At 36.5% G+C, this 16,723-nt stretch overlaps 1 protein-coding gene and 1 long non-coding RNA gene across 2 annotated transcripts; one reads left to right on the top strand and one right to left on the bottom strand.

Moving 5' to 3' along the window:
* Nucleotides 1-694: 694 nt before the first annotated feature.
* LOC145112794 (uncharacterized) lies at nucleotides 695-2,379 on the bottom strand. Its single transcript, XM_079048915.1, has 2 exons — nucleotides 1,693-2,379; nucleotides 695-1,573 (listed from the first exon to the last, which is right to left on the bottom strand). Exons 1-2 carry the CDS (start codon nucleotides 2,260-2,262, stop codon nucleotides 809-811), a joined length of 1,335 nt encoding a protein of 444 aa, XP_078905041.1. The 5' UTR covers nucleotides 2,263-2,379; the 3' UTR covers nucleotides 695-808.
* Nucleotides 2,380-8,491: 6,112 nt separating this feature from the next.
* LOC145111281 (uncharacterized) lies at nucleotides 8,492-11,116 on the top strand. The gene is made up of 2 exons (XR_013710229.1): nucleotides 8,492-9,241; nucleotides 10,227-11,116. It is a non-coding gene; the product is annotated as an uncharacterized LOC145111281 (long non-coding RNA).
* Nucleotides 11,117-16,723: the final 5,607 nt, after the last annotated feature.

Genomic DNA, 16,723 nt, shown 5'->3' with positions numbered 1-16,723 from the left:
ATTGATCACTACACTTAAGAAAATTTTAAAATTGAAGGATTCGTAATTTAATTAGGAGAACTAATCAACTTAGGAATCGGTACAATAACAAAGTTTAATCCATTGCAGTATTTGATAAATCAATCATAGAAGAGGGGAGAATTGAACCTAAACGGAACGGAAGTACTTTTAAAAATCTTATTCACAATCTATATCTACTCATATCAATTTTGTTCTCAAAGTTTTAATTGTTAGCAATTGAGTTTAGAAGTTTCTGAATTTTAATTGTTACCAAAACAAATGTCGGAAAAAGGTAGCCTAAAACGCCTAACTTTCTTAATTAAGCCATTTTCTTAAGGTTTCGTACATCTTATCCAAGAACGTCGTATATACAAAACCCAATATTTTCTTAATTAAGGGAACGTTTTCTTCGGGTATCGTACCTCTCATCTAAGAACGTCGTATATGTTAAAGCCAATATTCAATGGCTAAAAGTAGTAGAATATAAAAGATGAAAACGAGAATTGTGAACATAAAATTTAATACTAATTGCTTTAGGTACCCCATGTATGAGTATGTGAGTGTCTATGTGTGTTTAACTTTTCACTTGAGAGAAGGAACACCCCAAAAGGCTGATTTGTATGTGTGTCGAAATCCGTTATTAGATAGCTTATCACAAAAGGACATGTGTATCATTCTAATAACAAACCGAAACTTTTGTAAAATACTTAATAGATATAAACGGATAAAAAAATACTTAACAACTACATAAGGTACAAAAAACGATTAAACACATTTGATCAAAATGCAACCAATGTATTACAGATTATCATACAACAATAGAGTCGTTTTTCCTGGTCTTTGATCTAGCTGTCAAGAGTTTCTTTATCACCCATATTACGAAGAAAAAAGTGTGGATGAAGCCAAACAACAAGCACAACGACATCCATGCCAAACACATGAAAAGAGTTGTAGAATTCACCCAGGTATCAGGAGACATCGACGCTATCTCCGTTAAATACGTAACTATGGTAAGAAACACGATGCAAAGAGTTGCTAGGTTGAGCACCCATAAGCAGAACCTGTTCCCGAGAGGGATTCCACTTAGGAACAAGAGAGAAATCATTAGAGAAAAAACCATAATTATCGTATTTTGTATCAAGAAGGAGTTGAAATGTCCCATTTCTTCTTTCGTTTGAACTGCGTTTCCCAAAGGTCCATCATTAGAACCAGTAAACGTTCCTCCTCGAGGGTGTAGCCCCAAATTGAATGATGTTGCTGCCATTACTATTGCTGCCAGCATCAGAATCCCACGTTGTTTCTCCAACCAGTCTGACATCCATCCTTTTGGCTTGTTCTCAAGATTGGTAACAGTGTGTGAGGATTTTGATTCTGTTGTGCTTTGAAATGGTCCAAAGTGATGGCTATTGTCTTTAGCTCTCTGAAAGTTCGCTTCCATAAGTAAACTACGGATTTGTAGTGCCCTGATATCTTGTGGACAATGATCAAGAACATCCAATGCTGTGAACCCATGTCCATTAACAATGATTCCAGTTGCTCTAATGCTTGATTTCTGAAGAAGATATTTAACGGTCTACGCATACAACAAACCACGAATGTTTAGCTCTTGAATATTCAGAAACATGAGCAATGTAACAGTAGAGAAGAAAAAGATTAGCCTTGATTAGGACAAAGGGAAAGTAAAACTTAAACCTGAATCTGTTTTTGAATCACAGCGAGGTGAAGGAGAGTATTTCCGTTGCGATCTGTTTGTGTGGCCAGCTCTTCATCATTCCATAATTGAGACAAAAACTTCATGGCCTCAAAACGATTACAGGAGATACAGGTATGTAAAATGGTGTCCCCATTTTCATGTAGCTCTCTACCAAGATCAGGTTTTGCTTGAATGAGTACTTTTATCACCTCTAATTGTTCGTTCATGACAGCCAAGTGCAGCGGTGTTGATCCATCTTGGTCTTGGAAACGCCATCCATCAGGACTTATGACGTTCAAGAGTTCACGAACAATCTCCACGTGGCCCTCAGCAGATGCCAAGTGGAGGGCCGTTCTTCTTTGCGAATCAAGAGATAATGCAAGTGTCGGCTTTTTATGCACAAGAATCTTCACGAAATTGAGGTGGCCTCTCGAGGCTGCAATATGCAAGGGTGTTTCGTTGAAGCAGCTAAGTGGAATTCTATCAAGAACGAGCTCGTCTTCCTGGAGCAATGCATTAAGGAGTTGTACATTTCCTGTTAAGGATGCTTCAAACAGGTTTTTGTCCATTGTTTGCTGGTCTATATGTTTGGGAAAGTCGCACGACGTTTATATGCAAATATCAATATGTGATAACCAAACATTGGCCAAAAGTTTTGAAGTCAACTCCCCAATTGCTTAGTGCCATGGTTATCGATGTTTGGTATACGAATTCTTTTGCGTGTTTGTTTAAAAGATAGTATTATAAAGATTTGTCAAGGGAGAAATTGATCGTTAAACATGAGTATCCCCTCTATCCTATAATTAACTATACATACGACTTTGTACAAATTATATTAAAATGCGAAGTTGAATTTTGCATTTGATTGATTCTTGATTTAAGTTTCTCCGAAGCTTAAAAATGTATAAAATAAATTATTATAATTTTATTAATCACTTAAACAAATAATCGTATTAGTAGGTCTTCGTGGATTTTTTTATATCATATTTCGATTAGACTCATATATTGACATCTAAAACGGAACACAATAATCATTTAAGTTGCAAAATAAGATGCATACCAAGACACATAGATATATATTCAGTGGTGATCGAACCCGGAAGTTAAGTGGGTGCATACTTGACCGTTGACTATGTAATTAATAATAATAATAATAATAATAATAATAATAATAAAACTAAAAAGTAAAATAACATTAAAACATTCAGTTAATTGTCATTTTATAGTTGAAATCTACGAGGACACATAACTAATAAACGTTTGATAATGTTTTCATTGATAGCCTTGGAAAATCTTTCTCTTTCAAGCACGCAAATTACACAGTCATTTAAAAGTTCATCCGAAATCCGATTTCGCAAATCCGACTTGACAAGCTTCATCGTGGAAAAACATCTCTCCTCCCTTGCGGTTGCAACCGGCAAGAGCAATGACAAATTTAATAAACCAAAGGAAAGGAAAGATGGATATTGGTTTCCACCGTCACTTTAGCAAGGTCTGATATACTCTTCAAAATAACAAATCTTGCATCTTGTTGCATAAGAGTGGTGCAAACCGAAAGTTCATGTAGAATATTCAACCTATCTTTAAAGCTAAAATCATGTTGATAGAAATTGATTAACTTTCGTAACATTGATGGGTCAAAGTCACAAAACGCATCATGTGGATTCGAACCCGTCATACAAATAAGCAATTCGAAACTTACTTCATTAAAACGATCACCAAAATCTTGGATTTGCATATCCAAAATCATGTTAAAAAAAAACCCTCGTAATAATGGCGATTGGAGATATGTGGTTATTGTCTTGGCTTCTTGGATTAATATGAAATCCATCTCTGTTAAGCTTAGTTCGTTTCCCCTGTCCCAAATAACCATCAAAAGCAAACCAAGCCAAACTAACAAACCGGCCCATAGCACAAATTAATCTTTTGATAGTATTATATCAAAATAAAATCAGTTTACAAATCAGAATTCATAAGCCATTCAAATCAGTTCATCATATCAAACCCATTCTGAAAATTGAACACAAGATCAAACCAAATTAGGGGAATAAAATTACAACGATGTTGGTGAGTGAAATCAGACGATGATGGTCCGTATGTGTGTGGCGGCAGATGGTGTTGGTTAGCTGGTAGTGAGCAAAGTTCGCCATTGTGTTGGTAGCGCTGCAGCGACATTGTGCAGTTGTGATAAATTTCGACGATGGTAGACTGTGTCGGCAACTGTGGAGTACTAAATTTCGGTTGCTATGGCCTATTAAATTCCATCATTGTGCTTGGTATGCTAGGTTAAAACTCAAAAGAAAGAAGATGAGTGAAAAGTCGAGAGAAAAAAGCAGAACAGAGAGAAGTGTGGATGAGTGGGTAGTAGAGACCAATCTATTTTGATTAAGGACCATAAACTGAATTTTTTTTAATACGTATTCCTCGTGGGACCCACTTTTAAATGGGTCATGCACCCCACTTCCCATCACATTAAATATGCCATATATTGTACCATTTTTTTAAGTTTACATAATTTTTATTAGTGTACATATATTTATGTGTCCTTAGCAAATTGTATGTAACGTTTGTAATTTTGTGTGTGCATGTAGTGTTCCTTAGCCCATTGAATGTAGCCTAGCTAGTCTTGCATTCGGCACTTCTTGGTTTGGGCCACTTCTATGTACATTTATTTCTTTGTAATACATAGTAATTAAGGCTCCATGGTATACTGTGAACCTATGTAGCTGTTTGTTTGTTGATTTGGAAAAGAACACACTTAGGAATTAAGAAGGGCAACGGGGAGGGTTGGGGGGTATGGTTTCCCTAACCCGTCCCGATATCTTTCGGGTATCTTATTGGGGCGCCCTATCGGGTTTCAGTTTTTCCCGTTCGGTTTCGGGTATCTTATCGGGTTTACAACAATTAATGACGAAATCTTTATTCCGTTTTATGGAAATACATGTTCTAGCCTTCGTTTTAAACTAAAATATGATGCATCACTTTAATAAAATAAAATGGACACTGTTATATTAAAAATTATTTGATTTAAGTTTACTGTAATACGTCAAAACATAAAAAACGATCATTCAGACCAGACTGTTAATAATTAAAAAGATTGACTGTAGTTAGTATTTTATCTTTTAATGCATGCAATTAATATCAAAATGATTCGAACATATAAATATATATATATATATATATATATATATATATATATAGAGAGAGAGAGAGAGAGAGAGAGAGAAAGAGGTAGGTTCAAATGTTTCTCACATCTATTGTGTGCTAGAATGCACCAATAGGAATTTACTATTAATTATATGTATATTAAATGTTATCCACACTTATAACTCATTTTATGGAAACTAATTAAATTCGTAATTAATGTCAACAATAATATTCTTTCGGAATGAATTCATATCTATAAGAATGAGAGTGTATTCCAGCAGAATGAGAGTGTATTCTAGTAGAGTACACTCTCGTTCTTCATATTTCAGACAACTTTATTGTATTTTAAGTGAGTGAGTCGTGAAACAAAATACGAACTCATATATAAAACCTAGATGCGAATTCATTATGAAAGAATGTTATTACTGACATTAATGACGGATTTAATTAGTTTCCGTAAAAAGAGAATTATAATTATGGATGTCATTTAATATACATATAATTATGGAAATCATTTAATATCTATATTTATTTAATTAAATAATTATTTAATTTACTATATTTCTATTGGTGCATTCTAGCACACAATAAATGTTAGAAACAAAATAACCTAGCCCTATATATATATATATATATATATATATATATATATATATATATATATATATATATATATATATATATATATACTCTAATAAATAAAGGTTTTTTTGCCACATGTCACATTCTTATTCATTTTGACACATGTAATTTTATGGTTATTTTAAATTAATTTTTATTCCACATGTCATTTTATGGTTTTTTTCTATTTTATGAAATTTCACATACTATTTAAATCTAAGAATAAATGCATATCAATTTCATTAATGGTTTTCCTTTTAATTTCAAGATTACTAAATTAAAGTTTCATTAATTTCATTTATTTATTTATTTAAATTATTTGTTTTTAATTTAAAAGAGAAAAAACACTTTAATTTTTATAACTCAATATTTTTCTCACTTTTCTTATAAATTGAAACTTATCAAATATACTGAATTTTATATTTAATTTTTTTTAAATAAACCCATATAATACATGGGCCTCACACCTAGAGTGTGTATATATATATATATATATATATATATATATATATATATATATATATATATAGAGAGAGAGAGAGAGAGAGACAGAGAGATAGATTCAAGTGTTGTAACTAATTATTGTATGAATGTAAGAATGATTGTGGACCAATCAAAATTTTTTTAAAAAAATAATTAAATTAATTAATAAGGGCAAATTAATAATATTACACATATATTAACTAATATCCAAAATTACTCATTGATATCCCTTTATTTTAGGACCAGTTTCTATTTACCTATTAAACCCTAAAGCCGACTCTAGCAGTAGTCATTCATCCGACCGATGCAAGCTTCATCTCCATCAGCGGTTGTTGCAGAACCCCTTCCAGCTGGCCATCGACAGCCTCCTTCTTAAAACCTCGATGCCTCCACCATTGTCTTCCTCGTTTTCACTTCAAAAAGGTACCTAATTTTATCTTTTTTGCAAAGGGGAACGTCGTCTCCAGCGTCTGATGAGGCTGAAGGGGGGCAGCGAGGCTGCTTGTTTTGGTTGTAGTAGCGAGCTATGAAAAGGAGTTCAGTGGGGTTGATGGGGAAACGATCAGCGACAGGGCTCTGGTGAGTATGGTTTGTCAGCGAGGGTAGACGGGAAGAGGAAAAGATGTGCGAGAGGATTGTTGTGATTGACGGGGGGAAAGGAAGAACGTGAGGCGACTGCTGCCTCAAGGTCTTGTCGAAATCGCCACCATACCTGGTGGTTCTTGATACGGGACGAAGAAGAAGATGAAGTTGAATCTGGATTCATGTAGAATTGGGGATAAAGGCACAGTTCACTTAGCAGGTAATTACACCATATTAAAAATTCTTTCAAAATTATAATAAAATGTGTACTTGTCTAAAATGTGTACTTGTCTAGAATACATATTGTGTAATTGTTATCTTCTACCAGTTCTTTGTGTATTTTGATGACAAATTGCTGTGGGCATTTAAGTAGAAGAGATTATATCTAGAAAAGCAACGGTAGGTTGTGGTTGTGAAATCTCTTTCTGATCATCACTCCTTCTCTTGTGGACCAATTCAACATTCAAATGTTTGATCAGTCCTCATCTACCACATTGTAAATTCATTTTGAAACTTTTATATGTTTATAATATAAATAAACTAGAGTGCATGGGAACACTCGATATCTTCATGAAAATCGTAACTTTTCCTTTTCTTGCAAAGTCCATGATTTTGATTTTTTTGTAATTGATATGGGCTTATAATTATTTATTTTTATCTTTTATGTTATCATTCGATTTTTGCCACCAGTTAACGTTTTGATTTAGGGAATGGGGCGATAGTAAATGGGTTCCACTTTATGTTTAGTGTTCTTCTCAATGAACCACAGGCAAGTTTCCTCTTTCTAGCTCTACAATTTTCTCAACTTATTTGTTCATTCTCTACTAAACAACTTTTGAATTCTATAAAAAAAATGAGTTGGCAGATTATATTCAACTTTGTATCAGTATGAAATGGAAGTGGAGAGCCTATTGGAAACTGGAACAGGTATACCCATTATGGCATTATTTCAATCTTCTAATGTTGGACAAATTACAAATATTTTTCATATAATATCGGGTATCCCAAAAGTTTACTTGGATATTTTTTGATTGATTTATTCATGTTCTACTGATTTACTGATTTATGCATTTTTTTACTTGGATATTTTTCCAACAGAATGCATACGATAATATTCTAGAATTCCAATACTATCGGAATGGAATCAAGAATTCCAATTATGTTGGAATGGAATATGGATATTTTCTCACTAATTTATGCATGTTCTACAATTCTTGGTTATTGGTTTTGGTGTCATTCACAAGTCCGCATATTTTTCCAAAGGAATTTAGTTTTTTATTTTTCATTTGCTAATGCGTTATTGGATTCTAAACTACAATTGGACTTGTTTTCACAGAAGTTGATGCTTGAAGAACGGACCACAAAATTGAAAGTGATTCTTAGCAATATTATTCTTTTAGAATGTAGTAGTGTCTTTGTTAGATTTTTAAGTTTTTTTTTCCCGATTTGAAAGTTGTTTTAGTTTTATTCTTTAACAATAAATGTAATTCTTAGCAATTGTTACCCGTATTCTATAACAATTAATGTAATTTTCGTTTTTATTCTTCAACTGATGATTCAAGAATTTTGTTATTCTACAAGAAGTTTTTAAAGTCATTGTAACGCCCCGTTTATTTAAATAAATTAATAAATATAAGTCCCGTACTAATTTGCGAAGAATTTAGAAGTTGGAGGTTAAAAGTGTAAAATCCGGATTTAATTTATAAGTGTTATGGAAGGCAGGGACTAAATGGTAATTATTGGGACTTCATTTAAGAGATTTTGGAGTCCTAGGGGCTGTTTGGTAAATCAGGTATCAAATTTGAAGGGAATTTTCGAAGCTGGGGTAGAAAAGGTAAATTAGGGGCCTTGGCTTGAAAAGAATTTTATGGAGAGGGACTGATCTAGACATTATGCCAATAAATTTGAAGAGCACTGGTATAAAGCCTTAGCAAGTGTCGGTTGTCACAAAACCCTAACCCTAGCTAAGGATGCAGCCGTCACTCACCCTTATACCTCCCATCTCCGGCGCCACCTCCCCACCTTTGTCTCTCCACCACCGAAGCCGTTGTGGTTCCGCCCATTTTCCGATCAGCAACCGATCACAACAACCACCGGATCTCCGCTCTTCTCCTCTTCCTCCTCCAGCCGTCACTCTCGCTATGAACCACCTCCGACGGCCACCTAGTCGGGTCCGAGCTCTGCTGTGACCGCCGAAGCCCAACCGTCGCCACTCCTAAGCCGCCGAAGTCGAAGACCGGAGCTATTACGGTTGTTGCGTCGCCGTTTTGCCATCGAATCACCACATCACTACGTCGCTTAACGTCGTGTGTAGCCGAACACCACCGGGTGCTGTTGTCACCGCTTTTGTTGGAGAGGATGAGGCCTCCGCTACTGTTGTTCCGCCGGCGACGGCGACCAAATGAAGCCGCCACCCTTTTCTTTCTCCTTCTTCAGCCGGTAGCGACGAGGAGTTTCATGTCGAGACTGAATCAGTGGGCCGCAGTGATAGATTAGCATGGCTGCCGCTTGGCCATGAACGCCGCCGTCATTGTGCTGCTGCCGGAGTCGCCGTGGGCAGCGAGTGATCGCCGGAGGCCGGTGAACGGATTTGTTGCTGCTGTGTGGTCGTGAGAAACCGGAAAGCTTCGGGAGCGGTAAGGAAATTCATCACAGCCACCTGCTGCTGCCATGCGCCACCTGTTGCCGCCTTGCGCCACCGCCGGTCACCACAAGGTGGTTGTGTGTGTATGTGTTTAGCCTAGTGTGTGTGTGTGTGTGGTTTGGTTATTTCGTTGTAATTTTGTATTAATTGGAATAGTGAAGAAAATATGTCACCACCACCGTTAGGTGGTTGCTGCCGCCGCCGGCCGCCGTCTCGGGTGGCGGTGTGCTTGCCTAGTTGAGTTCGATTCGTTTAGGGTGCTTGAAACCCTAATGGGCCTTGTAAGCCCTAATGGACCCTAATTGACCCAAAAAAAACCTAATGGGCTTAATGATATTCTAGTGGGCCTAATAGGCCCAATAAAACCCTAATTGACCTAGAAGCCCAACAAATTGGTAAATAAACTTGTATTTGGGTTAGAAACCCTAATTAGGGTTTGGAAAACCCTAATGCCAACAAAACCCTAATTTGGGGAATTAACCGGGACACACGAGAATTATTTAATAATTTGAGATATTAAATAATCATCATTGGCAAAGATTAATCTAAGCAATATTAGATTTAATGGTCCTTAGAGGATTAAGTCCTTAATGGGTTAAGTGAGAAACACTTAACCCTAATCGTCATTTTATGTGAAACCCTAATTTCACTTGGTTTTATTGTTGGGCCTCTCTATTGGGCCTTGATGATTGGGTTATTAATGGGTCATCCAAAGTCAAGCAATTGGACTAGAATAATTTAATGGGCCTAGGGTAAGGCCAATGTAAGGGGTTTGGGCCCAATTTGAAAAATTGGGCCATAGATGGGCTATAGTTTGGGCCTTAATGATTATATGATGTTGGGCCTTAGAGTGAGACCATGTAAAGGTTTGGGCCCAATTTGGAAAATTCGGCCATATGTTGGGCTTTGACTCTTAGTTGAATTTTGGGCCTCAGGATTGGGCCTTGGGCTTGAATAAAGCTAAGTTATGGGTAAAGTGTTATTTACCCCAAGTATGTACATATGGTTATGTGTTGGAACCCAATTATTAATTGGGTGATGTTTTGATATTGAAAGTTCGGGAATCTGTCATCCAGCAGCTGGGATTGTGTCTACGGGACTTCAGCAGTGTGAGGTGAGTTACCTTCCAGCAGAAGTGGATCTAAGGCCACAATGCCGGCCCACTAGTAGGAGCTTGTAGTTAGATGATTGTCTGTGTGATAATTATCTGGTATGCCACTATCTGTAAGCTTTATGTGCTACTATGCTATATTATTATGTGGTAGTGATAGGGGTGAAATAGTCCCCGGATACTGGTTGAAAGATACCGAAGGGGTAGGTCGGGCACCCAGATATGCCTGACAGTATATTCATGTATGTTATGCTATGTTATTATGTGGTAGTGGTAGGGGTGAAATAGTCCTCGGTTAGCGGTTGAAGGATACCGAAGGGGAGGCCAGCACCCAGATATGCTAGGCAGTTATCCGGTTGAAAGAGACCGAAGGGGAGGCCAGCACCCAGATATGCTAGGCAGTATCCGGTTGAAAGAGACCGAAGGGGATTCCAGCACCCAGATATGCTAGGCAGTTATCTGGTTGAAAGAGACCGAAAGGGAGGCCAGCACCCAGATATGCTATGCAGTTTTCCGGTTGAAAGAGACCGAAGGGGAGGCCAGCACCCAGATATGCTAGGAGGTTACCGGTTGAAAGATACCGAAGGGTCAGGTCGGGCACCCAGATATGCCTGAAAGAATGTTATTTGTATGGTATGTGGTATAATGGGGGAACTCACTAAGCTTTGTGCTTATGGTTTACAGTTTTCGTTTCAGGTACTCGTTTTTAAAGGAAAGGAGCCGGCTTGATCGCAACGCATCACACTATGATTTTCCGCACATGATATCTTTGGGATTACACTCTGATATTGTTCTATGATAACATGTTCTAATTATTTCTATTTTGGTTTTGACATGACATGATATTATGGATGTTTTATTATACTGTTGGTTTTATAATAACGTATTTAAAAACTGAAATTTTTGGCCTGTATTTTTGGGATGTTACAAGTTGGTATCAGAACCTTGCGCCACCTGTTGCCGCCTTGCGCCACCGCCGGCCACCACAAGGTGGTTGTGTGTGTATGTGTTTATCCTAGTGTGTGTGTGTGTGTCTCTGGTTTGGTTATTTCGTTGTAATTTTGTATAAATTGGAATAGTGAAGAAAATCCATCACCACAACCGTTAGGTGGTGGCTGCTCCTCCTGCCGCCACCGGCCGCCATGTCGGGTGGCGGTGTGCTTGCCTCATTGAGTTCGATTCGCTTAGGGTGCTTGAAACCCTAATGGGCCTTGTAAGCCCTAATGGACCCTAATTGACCCAATAAAACCCTAATGGGCTTAATGATATTCTAGTGGGCCTAATAGGTCCAATAAAACCCTAATTGACCTAGAAGCCCAACAAATTGATAAATGGGCTAGTATTTGGGTTGGAAACCCTAATTAGGGTTTGGAAAACCCTAATGCCAATAAAACCCTAATTTGGGGAATTAATGGGGATACACGAGAATTATTTAATAACTTGAGATATTAAATAATAATCATTGGCAAAGATTAATCTCAGCAATATTGGACTTAATGGATTATGTCCTTAGAGGATTAAGTCCTTAATGGGTTAAGTGAGAAACACTTAACCCTAATCGTCATTTTATGTGAAACCCTAATTTCACTTGGGTTTATTGTTTGGCCTCTCTATTGGGCCTTGATTATTGGGTTATTAATGGGCCATCCAAAGTCAAGCAATTGGACTAGAATAATTTAATGGGCCTAGGGTAAGACCCATGTAAGGGGTTTGGGCCCAATTTGGAAAATTGGGCCATAGATGGGCTATAGTTTGGGCCTTAATGATTATATGATGTTGGGCCTTAGAGTGAGACCATGTAAAGGTTTGGGCCCAATTTGGAAAATTGGGTCATATGTTGGGCTTTCACTCATAGTTGACTTTTAGGCCTTTGGATTGGGCCTTGGGCTTGAATAAAGCTAAGTTAGGGGTAAAGTATTATTTACCCCAAGTATGTACATATGGTTATGTGTTGGAACCCAATTATTAATTGGGTGATGTTTTGATATTGACAGTTCGGGAATCTGTCATCCAGCAGCTGGGATTGTCACTACTAGAAAAACAGCCTTTTACGACACACAATGCGTGTCGTAAAACGCTCAGACGACGCGCACATGCGCGTCAAGGAAGGCCCTGTAAAACGCTCAGACGACGCGCACACGCTTTTGCGCGTCGTCTATACATTTTTGTTCTGTCATAAATGAAGATGACACACATTTTTGCGTATCGTAAATTTTAATGTTAAAAAAAATATATTTATATATTTATTAATTTTTAAATTAAATTTGCATTTAATGTCTCATAATAGAAATAAAATACCATATATAAAAAATACAACCCATTGCATAAAATTTAATGTCATACAATTCTATTTCTTACAATATATAAATTTGCATTCATCTAATCTACTCTGTGTTTCATAGTAACAATTGAAATGAAGAATGCAACACTTGCATTTGCAGCATCTTATCTCTTTCAGCTTGAGCTTTCTTTTCCTCTTCTAACTCCAGAGCTATTCGCTTTCATCAATCCTGTAAACACAACACAAAATCACTTGTCATTTTCATTCTACTTTTAAAATTAATTCTTATTAGGACATTCTACTTTTAAACCTACCAATCTAGCAAAATTTTCAAAGAATATAATTTATAATTTTTTCAAAGAATATAATTTATAATTTTTTTATGGAAATTACATTGCTATTTCTTGAATACAAGATGTTACAAATCAAGAAACTTACATGGACTGCTAACCACCAGCTTCCTGCATCAAATTAAAGCTATTTCACATCAAATTAAAACTGATTTTAATCAAATTTGTATTATAAAAATATTAATCTTATTTTGATAAAATATCAGAGATTTTTGCTAATTAAACTTACATAAAATATAAGAGAATTTTGCTAATTTAATAAATTAAAAGAATATATTAAACCTGGTCCATCTGGGCTGTGGGATTTTCTATATATTCCAAGATCAGTTCCCTATGTACAAGGACCAAACCAAACCTTAGCATTTGCATTCACTCTCTCGTTGCCATTTAACATAGAGCATGCCTTAAGTGACGTTTCTGCTCCAATCTCATACATATAATTGGCTACTTCTATGCAAGTTTTTAACCCACAAAGTAAGTTTCTGGTTATCAGGCAGCTGCAAACCCATCACAATCAGGTTACACAACCTCAAACAACAAACAATATTAATGCTTCACAAACAATAATCATGTACCTGTTTCTCCCAAAAATCTCTAATCCCTTCACATATAGTTCTTTCTCAAGAGGTTTCCATTCACAATTTACTACTGGATTTGACAAATTGACTCCTCATCTACTCATGTCTTTCATCACATCCGCTGAAACACAACCATAACTAGTTTCTTCATCCTTGCTGCTTGTTTCATCTTCAGTGCGCGAGGTAACATCCACCTCCATGCTTTTTTCATCACAAACTCGAGTATGTTCAATTGTTCTAGAAACTGCATCAGGTATTGACAACCTTTTCTGTTTTTTAAGGGAAGATTCTTGTTGCTCGTGAGTTACATCTTTTGATTCCTCTAACACTGTAGTTGTTTGTTTTGATACCTTGCGATTCCCTGTATTGTCATCATACATAGATTAAACCATCATACCAATTACCAACACATACAAGTTCACATGTAATTAAAACACTTGACAAAACAATCCTCTTTCCCCCTCCAAAAGGCAGCAATGAGAACCAAATTTATTTAAAAAAAAGGAGAAAAAAAGGAGAGAGAGAAAGAGAGAGACTAATTGCATCTAGCCTCTAAAAATGTGCTTTGTGTAATCATCACCTGGATCAGCACTAATCTAAATCTTCTGATCTGAGGCTATGTTGTGTGTCTCGCTTAAGACATCCAGACAATCTGAATGCTTCTTCTCAGTTTGAAACTATAATAATTGAGAAAAAATTTCATTTTGAGGGGATAGATAAAGAAATACATACAAATATGAATGACCATCAATTTATCAGTAAACAAAGGGGACAATTCTCTTCAGCAGAAAGATATAGCCTTTGATGGATCCTAGTGAATCAGTTACTAGGGAATGTGAAATGTAGGTTGGATTGGTAAACCTGAAGGTAACAGTGGTCACCCAGACGATAAATGCCTTGTCCTTCTAGAAGTAACAAACCATGCTGATTATAATGGACTTCCTGCAACAAAAAAAATTATTATAGTTTTTGTTTTTTCAAGACTGTTGAGTTAAATAAACACATTTTAATAAGTAATGTAATGACATACTTTTACATTAAGAAATTCGCCAGGTTGGAAGTCCATGATCTGCATGATTACCTCTCCAGGGGTATCAAGAAGTGGTTGCTGATTGGTGGAGCCAACAATTGGCTCGGGAATATGATCTTCTAGGTAAGCATACCTACACAAAAGTTAAATTACTTTTTAGCCCTTGTGGTTTATTTTTCCCTCTTCTTTATAACAATGCCTTTCAGGAATGCTATTCAACTTCAAAATTTGGCACAAAACATGTAACTTTAATGTTCATATAAATCTTACTACACAAAAGAAAATTCAAGATTAAAGGGTTGTTTACCATCAGTGTTTGGCAAATTCCTGAAACATTAGTGAGAATCACCAAACCTTGAACCACAAATACAAACCTAAATGATAAACATAAATTAAAACACAACTCGAGTCACACTATGATTCAAAAGAATCTTGATTTGATTATAAATTGAGGGGGTCATTAATACCTCTCAACATGTTTAGGAGGTTGCCCTGATTTTGAACTTTCTACACAGATGAAACCAATCATTTTGATGATAAGGAACTCCTTCGTCATTTGGCTTTACAGAATTAATAATCAAAAAGTAAAATATAAATGCACCTTGCATCTTTGCAATATACATAACAAAATGAGCTCCCATTGCTGGCGAGACTAAATAGGCCCCTATCTCTTCAGTTGTCTTCCATGAGACTGGAGAGGAATTTCAATCCCCTCCTAAAAGAAGAAATTCTTTGCATCAGGTCAAATGGATTAATTTGGTCAACCGTATACTCACCATATGGTTCTGTTTAATACAATAGAAACAAATCAAAATACATTAGATCACATTATTTCAATTTCTTATCTAACCAAATCATATTTTATTACATTATTCATAAAACACACTACAATGATGACATGTGAACACGTACTGGGTAATAATTTCCAGCAACTAGTTCATTCACTTGCAGCTCCCAATCTGTTCTGAAATCACGAACCTACAAAACAGTAAATTTTATCATGTGAGAGACAAGTACAGAAACAACCATCTATAAAGTATATACCCTTTTAATGAAGTCTTTCCTGTTAGAATCCGTATAGAATGTTTTGTTTGTCTTCAAGGCACTTATGATCTGAGTTGTTATTTCTTTCCCAACACCATCATCTATAGGGATAGGTCCAATCTGATAGTACGAAAAATAAGATATGTAATTAGAGAATACACACACACACACAGACACACACATTCTGGTCAAGCGTCAACAGGAAACAACTACAACTACATTAAATCAAAAGGGAATAAAATTCTTACGATAAACTCAACTTCAACATGTTCCTTCTCCTTGTATACATGGGTGACCTGATATATCCAGGAGTTTAACTGGTCAAGTCACAAACAAACTCTTTTTTACCCCTCAAATTAACCAAAACTCTCTCTCACCCATTCTGTGAGGCATTGTTGGCCTTTAGGCCGGTTAATATCCACTGCTTTTCGCCCAGAAACAAGCTCTAAGAGTACTACACCGAAGGAATATACATCAGCCTTTTCAGTCACCTCCCCACTGATGACTCCCAAGAGCTCTTATCGACGGAGTCGTTTGGCACCTCGATGTCGACCCCTAGGCACAAGTCATCCTCGTACCGGGCTTGGACCATGTCTCCCGAACAATCTCAATACATATGGCGCAAGACGATTCCACATATCGAGGTCGATGGAAAATGACTTTCACGTTCGGTTCAGAGAGCACTTTTTTCGTTGAGAATTCCTCATTCCCTCTCGATAGACCAGCAGCGAATTCAAAACTTGTGGGGCCCTATCTATTCCATCTCTCGAGCCCCGAAGAAAATCCCCCTCCCTTTCGGATTCCATATCTCTTTTGACTCTATATATGTGGGCACCTGATATCTATGAGGGTGTTTCCGCATACTCTGGAGCTAAATATCTAAGTAATGCCAAATATACAATTTTCTTATTCACAATAGGCTAATTCCACAACTAAATGCAATGCTTTCGGGAAGATTTCAAAAATTAGACCAACTTTATAAATTATTGTTTCACAAATCACAATATTATGGAAATAGCATAAGGGAAACAAGAAGGCTTGCTTACCCGAATGTTCCAATTACTCTTGTTGCTTCTCCTTTGTCTCCATCAAGCTGCCACCTGGTTAAACCTAGTAAAAGCTTTTTGTACCAAAAGAAATCGTTAGTCACTTGCAACAG

Source organism: Lactuca virosa, chromosome 5 (genome assembly GCF_052849685.1).
Source record: "Lactuca virosa cultivar CGN04683 chromosome 5, Lactuca_virosa_CGN04683_v6, whole genome shotgun sequence".
NCBI classification, from domain to species: Eukaryota; Viridiplantae; Streptophyta; class Magnoliopsida; order Asterales; family Asteraceae; genus Lactuca; species Lactuca virosa.
This window is presented reverse-complemented; position numbering and strand designations above follow the sequence as displayed.

Bases quoted from the DNA above. Each gene is read 5' to 3' on its own strand.
- LOC145112794 (XM_079048915.1), bottom strand. From the start codon at position 2,262: ATGGACAAAAACCTGTTTGAAGCATCCTTAACAGGAAATGTACAACTC. The intron at 1,574-1,692 runs GTTTAAGTTTTA...TTGTATGCGTAG, and splicing joins TGATTCAAAAACAGATTCAG to ACCGTTAAATATCTTCTTCA.